This window comes from Maylandia zebra, linkage group LG23 (assembly GCF_041146795.1).
Source record: "Maylandia zebra isolate NMK-2024a linkage group LG23, Mzebra_GT3a, whole genome shotgun sequence".
NCBI classification, from domain to species: Eukaryota; Metazoa; Chordata; class Actinopteri; order Cichliformes; family Cichlidae; genus Maylandia; species Maylandia zebra.
The window spans coordinates 25,773,588-25,783,418 of record NC_135188.1 but is presented as its reverse complement, the minus strand read 5'-3'; the positions used below and the strand labels follow the sequence as shown (position 1 = coordinate 25,783,418).

Sequence of the window (9,831 nt, the reverse complement as noted above, 5' to 3'; positions counted from 1 at the left end):
TGTGTGTGTGTGTGTGTGTGTGTGTGTGTGTGTGTGTGTGTGTGTGTGTGTGTACATCAGTGGGAAGCACAGACTAATTCCACCCATGTAAATGTTGACCTGAGCTGGGTGGGGTGTTTGTGTGGTGACCGAGTGGGGAGGGGCTTTGCATGGAAAGCTGCAGTAGAAAATAAAAGCTACAGTTCCTGTCATCATCGTCTCCCTCTCACTGTCCCTCTGCCCTTTACTCCCCTTAATGTGGGAAACCAGAGGCCATAAATGGTACACGCACACACACGAGGAAACGGTAAAGGAGAGGGTGATGAGGCGGATGATTTCTGAAGATATTGGTCTGTGCCGCTCTGTGTTGGCACTGTGCACGTAAATAACTGTGTAAATGTCAAAGAAGTTCAAGTTCAAGGAAGAAAAGCTGAAGCTGAAACTGAAGCCGGGTTGTTTTTTGTTTTTAAAAACAGCAACAGGGCACAAATACAGACTGTGTGTTGTACCTGCAGCTCTGATCCGTCTGTTACTGTGACATTTTTGGAAATGGGCTCATTCATTATCTGGCAGAGAGCTACAGAAGATTGCTGACGCCATGACATCAGGAGAGTAAAAAAGAAACTAAATATAAGTATGATGGGCTGCAGTGGACGTTCTCATGGAGATAGAGATGCCGACACAAACACAACACAGGGATGGCACATTCACGGACATGCACGCGTACAGGTATGCAAAAGCCTGACCCTGATAGATAAATACTACACACACATGCTAAACACACACACACACACACACACACACACACACAAATAGCAGTCTATCCATCGCGTGTGTGATTCTCTGCTTGACGCATCGCGGCAACATTTTTCCCAGACACACTTTTATTTCAGTTTGGACTTTGGTCTGAGGGCGGCCTGGTCGCAGCCCGGTGTAATTTGCCATGAGAGAAGAAGACTTTGATCTACTGCAGCACTTTTCTTCTTCTTCTGTGGTTTCTGACTGTCCACTTCACCCAGCCTGGCTCAACACTGATTGCCCAGAAAAAATATTTTTTTAAAAAGCAGAAAATAGAGCTTCCACTGTGACCCTGATGTAACTTTCCATGAGTCATAATCGTACCTGACCTGGAGCTTTTCCACCGAATGAAACTGTGATTCTTTCCTGGTTTGTCCTTTTACACAAACAGCATCAACAAACAGGCTGCTTCCCTCCCCAAAAACAACCTGATGACACACAAGCAAGCCCTGCAGCATCTTCCCCGCACACTCACCTGAGACGGGAAATTTCCCCGAGAGCTATAAAAACCCCACGACATACATGAAGGCATCTTTTAACACCTCTGGAGACAGTGGATCTTATTCACAGATAGACTGCGCGTATGAATGTTCGACCAAATCTGTGACTCATCTGTATTTTCTTACCACAGTTTGTTTGAACAAATGTAAAAACTTCCACAGACCATGCATACGCACAAGGGATGAAGGTCCAACAAATAGAATGAAATAAATAAATAAATACATAGAAGATGTTTAAGGTAAAATGCACAAAATACTGCCTGAAAAGCTGCAAGCGGAAGTTTTAATTTAATATACTTAGACTTTCTTTGGAAGATGTTCTAAAAGGTAACAACGTGGACCAAACACAGCATATCAGTACTGGGGTGATGATTTGGGCACCTTGCAGTCATTGAGTTGACCATAAATTCCTCTGTATACCAAAGTATTTTAGAGTCAAATGTGAGGATATCTGGGTCATGAAACAGGACAATGATCTGAACATAAAAGGATCAAGGTGCTGCAATGATCCAGTCAAAGTCCGGACCTCAACCTTACTTAAGATACACCAGCTAACATTAGCTCAGGGAGAAAAAAAAAAAAGTCCACTTATCGCTAAAGTCATCCAAGGACGTCTCCTTACACACCGCAGTTAGCCCATAAAACACTGATAATCCAGCTAATGGACACTGATTGGTCTTAAGGATTTACAACGGGACACATGGATTTCGATGGTGCTCGTTTTCAGATGATAAGTAGGCATCAGATATTAATTTAAGGTGCAACAGAAACGTCTGTGTGCATAAGAAGCAGTTAGTTGTAATGGCCAACAACGCTGCTGCTACTGTAAATCGAATCAGAGGATGCAGTAAAGTGAGTCATGATGCTGCAACATCCTTTTTACCACGACTGAAACCTGTAAAAACCCACATGTGTAGGTACCTCTGTAAATATGACCAAGTCCACTGCAAACTTTAGTGGTGATCCAACATCAAGTAAACACAGGGCTGATTTTTATAGGTTAAAAGTATTTGAAAAATCACTTTATGTAGAGGAGAACAGCGGGTCATGTCTTATGAGATGAATCATCAGTGATTTGGAAATTCTGAACACATTTTAATGCGTCTGTATCAATCATATAACAATATAACACCCACGGTGTGGGACGGAGAGATTTCGCAGGTCTTTCCTCCCCACTGCTGTCAGACTCCATAATAAAGACTTTAACTGATCAAGCACACACATCCATACATATGCAATAATACTAAGTGCAATAATCCTTTCTGTCATCGTTGTATTTTTACTCAGTTGTATATAGTATTTATTCTATTTTTATCTTATTGTATATTTATTTTATTTTATTCTACTGTATATAGTATTTTATTTTATTCTATTCTGTACAGCTGTGTACTGTATTTATTCTTATTGTATTCTAATTTTTGCCTCATAACTTTTGCACTGTCCACTTCCTGCTGTGACAAAACAAATTTCCCACGTGTGGGACTAATAAAGGTTATCTTATCTTATCTTATATATAGATATTTTGATCGACTCTAGTTCCCGTGAAGGAAGAAAGGACAGACAGACACTTTTTTTGTTGTTGTTGTTTTTTGGTTGGATAATTGACAAACAATGAACTGGAATAATACATTTATTCAGCTATTTTTTGTCTGAGTACTGCTCTGTTTGTAACACAGAAGACATTTAAATGTCTGAGACATCCAAAGGTTGAAACATTTGGATCCAAAAAAAAGTAACACAACCAGCTGTAACCTAATGGTTCAGTCTGTCCCTTAAAATTAAATATTTATTGATTTGCTTTCTTCCTTTTTACCACATACAGTATGACTAGTGTATTTGAAGGTGGACAAATGTCAAGGCAGCAGGGATGTGGGTATCAAAACTCAAATGGAAACTGTGTGAAAAACACACTGAAGTGTTAACATAATAAAAATATAAAAATAATCAGTCGTATCCGTCCTGAAAAATTCAACAGGTGCATCTGAAAACCCAGACCCCACACACACACACACACACACACACACACACACACACACAGTGGAGGTCAGAGGTCAGCATAGTAAGAGATGAAAAATTCCACACCTGAATACAGTGTACACACGCACACACACACACGGGGACTTAACCTCACCTCATCCTGATTGGCAGGAAGTGGCACACAGCGATTATTGAGCACGTCACACGGCTCAAGTTCCAGCGACCGCAGTGGTTTATCACAAGGAAGCTCACCACAGCAGGTTAATGACGAGGAACGGAGCTCAAACTATAGGCTGCGTGCGTGCGTGCGTGCGTGCGTGCGTGCGTCCCATATGAAAAAGATATATATAAATCTTATAAAGTTTGTATCTGTCTTGTGTGAAACTTGTATGAAAAGCATACAAGAGTGAAAACAGATATAAGAGCCCTTGAAAAATTATATAAATGAAACTTGTATGTTTTGGATACTTAATAAAACAATATATGAAAGTAATGAGAAAGTGGCCACTTTCATGAGGAAATCATATAAGTTTTTACGATTTCTTTTCCGTGTGTGTGTGTGTGTGTGTGTGTGTGTGTGTGTGTGTGTGTGTGTGTGTGTGTGTGTGTGTGTGTGTGTGTGTGTGAGACCTCTCACCTTTGCAATGAAGTCTTCTCTGTGGGTGTGCTCCTCAAAAACATCTGTCTGCAGCCGTTCTGGGTTCAAAAAGACACACATCTGGATTATAATCATGATATCATGACACTCCACAGTGATCAGACTGAGGGGTCACAAAAGCAGTTAAAGCACTGCTAAACAGTTAGCAACCTATGGGGAGGTACCAAAAACTGCATTTCCGCTAATGTCCACTACAGGATGGCTCCACAAATGAGTGAGCACCCATAGGCTGTATCTCAATTCAGGGGCTGCATCCTTCGGCTCAAGTACACCGCGAAGGCCGGATCCTCCGAAAACCGAGAAGGCCGGAAGTGCGAGGCTGTGAAATGGGACGGTCTAGCCTTCAGATTTGCGTCACCAGCTGTCTCAATGGAGTTTAATAAACTCAGCCGTCTACTCCTTGCTCCGTAAAATATAACAGGACATTGGAGTAAATTCTCTACCATCTCACCATCCATCCATCCATCCATCCAGTCGCTTCCGCTTATCCTTTTCAGGGTCGCGGGGAGTGCTGGAGCCTATCCCAGCTGTCATAGGGCGAAAGGCGGGGTACACCCTGGACAGGTCGCCAGTCTGTCGCAGAGCCAACACATAGGGACAGACAACCATTCACACTCACATTCACTCTACCATCTCACACTTCTGTTTAATCAGTTTTCTGTTTGATGTTTATTCAGCTGTGTGAGAACTATAACTTATCTCAGCCAAACTGATTTACTTAGGAACAAATAAAAATAACATACAATAACTTTTTGAAGGTATCTAAGTGACTTATGTATCATGTTTAACCTGAGTAGCCAAAGAGCGGACAGAGTTTGAAAACTGCAAAAATACATTTTGTTCTCTATGAACAGTTTTCGAGTTCATGATAGCTGTGCAAAGGTGATTTTGGTTTTTTTATAACTCAGGTGATTAAATTATATTAAGGTTCAAAGTCATGGAGGCTGAATGTGATCATCAGCGTTTGTGTTGCCGGTCCCTTGTAGAGTAGATTAACGCATTTATCTGACAACTACAGCCTGGTGTAAGGTACAGACTGAGCTTATCATGGTGAACTAAAGCTAAAATAAATCTAAAACTGAAAAAAATTTAAAAAACATTTAATTTAACTAAAAACAAAAACTAGACTTCAGAAAACACAAAATTGCACTGTACACCAAATTTAAATATGAATTAATGTGCCTTTGTTTTAAGACCTGTCCATAGCAGATCTTAAAATTAGATAAATACAAGCTCTGATGGACAACAACACACAAACCATCACACTAACTCATTCTTTATTCAGTAGAAAAAAAAACTAACAAAAATGCAGACACAGTGAATAAAAAAGGCATCATTTAGTTTAAGACCTAATCGGTCTCTTACATCATTATGGAGGAATTTTGCCCAACTCTTATTTACAGCAGCCCCCACCTCAGCACTGGACCATTCTGTTACAGATTTGCTGCTGTGCTGTGGATCATTGTCCTGTTAAATGACCCAGTCGGAGCCAAGTTTTAGCTGCCGGACAGATGGCCTAACACCTGACTCCAAAATACTTTGGTATACAGAGGAGATGGTTGAAGCTGCCCATGTCCTTCGGCTGCAAAACAAGCCCAAATCATGACCCCTTCCTCCACCGTGCCAACCGTACAGTCTGAGATGGAGCTCTTGGGTTTTGTTTTGTTTTTTACAAGTTCACTGAGCATTGCACAGTCTGACCTTGGAGGGAATGTTTTCCACTTGTGGATTATCTTTTTCTTGCTGTTCCTTACTGTTCCTGCTATTGCTTCTTTACAGGTGCTCACACTCGCTAATGAGCAATGAATCAAATGCATTTGATTAGCAGCACCTGGCTGTTACGTATACTTGTTTTGTCTGCAAGCCGGGTTACGCAAACACACACCTGTAAAAACCCAATAGTATGCTGTTAAACTGCGCATACACTGAATGTTGATTGGTTGACAAATGAGCTGGAAAAGGAAAGGGTGCAAACATTTCTCAATTTGAGAGTTCACCAGGAACTGCAGTGGACACCTTTCATTCTTTTTTAACATTCTGTTTCACTTCAGCTCTTGGGCCAACACAGTACAAGTGAGGCCCACACACTGGCTGCACCCCATAATTTGGACACTGCCCCCATCTGCGTATTTAGTTTGTCCACACACTGTTTCTGCATTTTGCTTAGATGTTGTTAGATTAATTACAGCGCAGCTTGCTAACCAATATGTTTGCTTCCGACTTCAACACACCAGCCCAAAAACCAGTGGGTAATGTGATGGTGGATTCCTCCAGCTTTCACCAGGTGCATATCACAATCCCATTACAACAGACAAGGAAGTGCTGCTGGAAATGCTGCGACCTTACAAACAAATCAAATCAAATCAAATCAAATCACTTTTTATTGTCACATCACATGTGCAGGCAGCCTGGCACAGCCTCTGTACCTCTGCTGAGCGTGGCTCCATTCTCTCTGTAGTCCTGGATCTCAGCGTCCTTCCTCACCAGCAGACCTCCCAGCTGCTCCACCTGCCGCTGCAGCAGGCGACTCATCGTCAGCAGGGGGCGCACCAGCTGAATGCACACCTGAAGAAACACACAAAACAGTCAGACAGCCCAGCCGCCACGATTAGGGTTTAAAAAAGAAATCTGAAAGGTAAGGACGTACCAAAGCTACTGGTGCAGGGGTGCAGTGAAACTCCCAGTAGAAAGGGAGTCCTGCCAGCTCGCTCTTCAGCCTCATGTTGATGCTACCGTCTTCCTGTCTCGTCAGAGAGATCTGAACCTCGTTTTCAGTCTGGCTGCCGACTCCCGCCAGGCAGGGCTTAACCACCTCACACAGGTGAGTGAAGAAGGCTTTTACTGGGGCTCGCAAACGCCTGTTAAGCTCCTGATGATGGAGAACAAGAATGTATTCATCAAACACGGGTTTTTGCTCATCTGGCTTTTAAGAACAGTAAGAATAAAGATTTCCTGCTAAGTAAATTCCACAAGGCCTCGCAGGTTATCTGTTCACATTTGTGCATACATGTGCTCTGCTCTGGATGACTGCTGTGTCCATCCTCTCCTCCCACACACAGTGCATGTCGGTGAGCAGGATATGGTACGCCGTCTCACCGAACCAGCTCTTGGCCAGGAGCTGGCACCCACTGATGCTCACGGGAAGCCAGGGACGCCGGAAGAGGATGTCCTCAGCAGGTGCTCCGCTTCCCTCCATCAGGGAAAACAGGACGAAAGAGCTACTTAAAGGCAGGGTGGAGATGTTGTATTGTCATTATTGTTGTTAGCATTATTGTTGTTATTATTATTAATATTATTCGTATTCCAACTCTTACAACAAAATGTTGCTTTGATATTATAAAAAGGGTTGCACTAAAAACAGTAATTAAAACAACAGCAAAGTATTTTCTTTCACAATAAAAGCACCTATTATCACAGGACTCGTAGCCATATTTGTCGGTCAAAGCAAGCAGGAGCTGCTGTTTCTGAAAGTGAATGCCAGTGAACACATGGTCTAATTTCATTTTATATCAAAAATGTTTTCTAATCACTCACCTCCGAGGAATGCGCCCCCAAAAGCCTGGGCTGAGCTCTGCTGAAGCCGCGTTTTATAGACGCAGAGCTGGCCGCATAATCACAGCACTGCAGGAGGTTCAGACCGCAGTGGCAGCTCCTGTTTTCGGGGAAGGAAGTCGAGTGTTTCTCGTCAGTAAGTCATTAGAAACACACTACACAACACAGAGGTTGACTCAGGATCATTAAGAAAACTCAAAAACACCAAATCAGTCACTTTATGACACCAGTTTACACCGAAAGGACGGTGGACGCACATGCCAGCGGTTTTCTCGGTTGTGTCGTCCAAACTCCGTTCAAAAAATTAGGAATTTAAAATCCCACTGCTCCTTATCACATACTGGTAGGAGTCATCGTGTTATTTTAGAGCATACACACATGAGTAGCAGCTACTCTTTAACTCGGTAACCATCTAGCCTGTATTATAATTAACATAGCATTTCCAGAGACTTAAACACGCAGCGATCATTGTTAGAAATCAAAGACGAAGCATGAAGAAAAATATAAAAATAAAGACACTGAACACGAGTGTTAAAAAGAAATGTGTGTTGCTAGGTGTATTCATAAAATAAAAGGGATTATAGACGTGGTTTTTCTCACCCTTTTGAGCGTATAACCTAGTAACAAATGACCAGAAAACCAAACTATATTTAAAAATCGAACATTTTTTAGGTTTCAACGTTTCTCATAAAATATAATGAATATTTAGTTTATAACAAACTTCAGTTTACATCGATAGTTCAAATTTTTTAACTCGGCAACAATCTACACGATACTAGAAACAAATTTACTACAAAATGTTTCACTTTTAGCTCTGAATTGACAGACTTCAAGGTCTGGTACTCAAGGTGTAAGTTAAGCTAATTTTTTGTGTCTCTACAGTTGTAAACGCGCTAAAGTGAAGTTCGGTTATTCTAACCCGACAGCTCCTAACACACATAGAGACACTGAGAAAAACGGTATTTTAAACGTACTAAAGCTTACAACAACACACGCTGCTGCTCCGCAGTCGGTTCCTGTTGACAGTTAAGAATTCCAACACCGACGACAAACAGCGGCGCTTTTAAAAGGTTCCGCCAGTCTCGAAATAAATAAATAAATAAAACTCAGCCTCTTAAAAGTTACCAGTATTTTTTTTTATTTCATGCACCCGTTAAACACTTAATATACTTCATAACAGTGAAATTTAAATGTTTCGTATTAGCTTTTATCAAGTTTTATATTTTGGATTTTTTAATGTGCATATTTTTGAAATTCCTTTTTCTGTAAGAAAAAAAAAAAACAACGAAACAGTATGGCGGATTAGACATCAGTCCCGAACTGCGTTCCTCATTTATAATCGGCCATTAATGTGTAATGGTAGATTGGCTCCTTCCCTCATTTACCGACACATAAGACTCTCTGTAGCAAACGCATAACCAACCACGAAGGGACTCGAACCCTCAATCTTCTGATCCGAAGTCAGACGCCTTATCCATTAGGCCACATGGTCTTCGATAACGTAGCCTGGACAGAGGCCAGATGACGTCAGCTGGAAGTCCTGGTGATTCACTATCTGAAATAGTGTCACTTTTCTCTCATTTATCACTCTCTACAACAGTGGTTCTCAAACTTTTCACAACGAGTACCACCTCATAAAATACATGGCTCTTAAAGTACCACCCTTATGACCTACATTAAAGTACAGTAGTATAGGCCTATTTAACACCATATACAGTTTACACAAGACAATTTTATTTCTTATATGAATATTATTTATTTTAACTGCCATAGTGCTAATAATAACAACTGTACTGCATTAAAACATTCACAGAAGGTGGGATATCCAGTCTTTAAGTGATGATGTATGAACCCTGCTTCCGGGTCCAAATTACTCTGCTTTTATTAAGGCTGTTGTGTTTTATCATGTTTAATGCTTTGTATCTTGTTCTATTTAATCTGAACAAGCCCCTTAAAAAAGGCAGTGATCACTGTTGGCCTCTCGCGGTTTTTATTACCACTATTCATCGGCAGCACGTTTTATAGCTCAGTTTTTAAAACCTTACGATGTAGCTACAGCCCTTCTGCTACAGCTCTTGAGGTTGTGACTCCTGTCTAAATCAGTTGGCGCAGCATGTCCAACAAATGTGACGTGAAACTGTGAATGAAAACAAAACTAAGGCTTTAAAGGATATTTATGTTGGTTTTGCATCTTTAGTAGTCTCAGTTGATTGGAGGTCCAGAATAGATCCACTAGTCTTTGTTCAGTGAAATCCTGGAAAACAAAAACTGTTGTTTGACCACTCTTCGTGCAGGTTGGTTAGCTCAGGTGGGTAGAGCATGGTGCTGAAACAGCCACGGTCATGGGTTCAAGCCCCATACTGGCCA

General features: G+C 41.4%; 1 protein-coding gene and 2 non-coding genes across 5 annotated transcripts in view; 1 reads left to right on the top strand and 2 right to left on the bottom strand.

The window, feature by feature from the left end:
- Positions 1 to 8,532, bottom strand: part of nhej1 (nonhomologous end-joining factor 1) — a 30,121-nt gene extending 21,589 nt beyond the window's left edge. The window contains exons 1-6 of one of the 3 annotated variants that reach the window (XM_076880144.1): positions 8,439 to 8,532; positions 7,447 to 7,564; positions 6,920 to 7,133; positions 6,560 to 6,781; positions 6,339 to 6,477; positions 3,892 to 3,950 (exon numbers count right to left, since the gene is read on the bottom strand). In XM_076880144.1, coding sequence (XP_076736259.1) covers positions 3,892 to 3,950; positions 6,339 to 6,477; positions 6,560 to 6,781; positions 6,920 to 7,108 — 609 coding nt within the window. In that variant the 5' untranslated portion in view covers positions 7,109 to 7,133; positions 7,447 to 7,564; positions 8,439 to 8,532. The remainder of the gene's footprint in view (positions 1 to 3,891; positions 3,951 to 6,338; positions 6,478 to 6,559; positions 6,782 to 6,919; positions 7,134 to 7,446; positions 7,565 to 8,438) is intronic. The other 2 variants (XM_076880143.1, XM_076880145.1) reach the window with 2 other exon arrangements.
- A 351-nt stretch (positions 8,533 to 8,883) lies between these two features.
- Positions 8,884 to 8,956, bottom strand: trnar-ucg (transfer RNA arginine (anticodon UCG)). Its single transcript has one exon. It is a non-coding gene; the product is annotated as a tRNA-Arg (tRNA).
- Positions 8,957 to 9,757: 801 nt separating this feature from the next.
- trnaf-gaa (transfer RNA phenylalanine (anticodon GAA)) lies at positions 9,758 to 9,831 on the top strand. The gene has a single exon. It is a non-coding gene; the product is annotated as a tRNA-Phe (tRNA).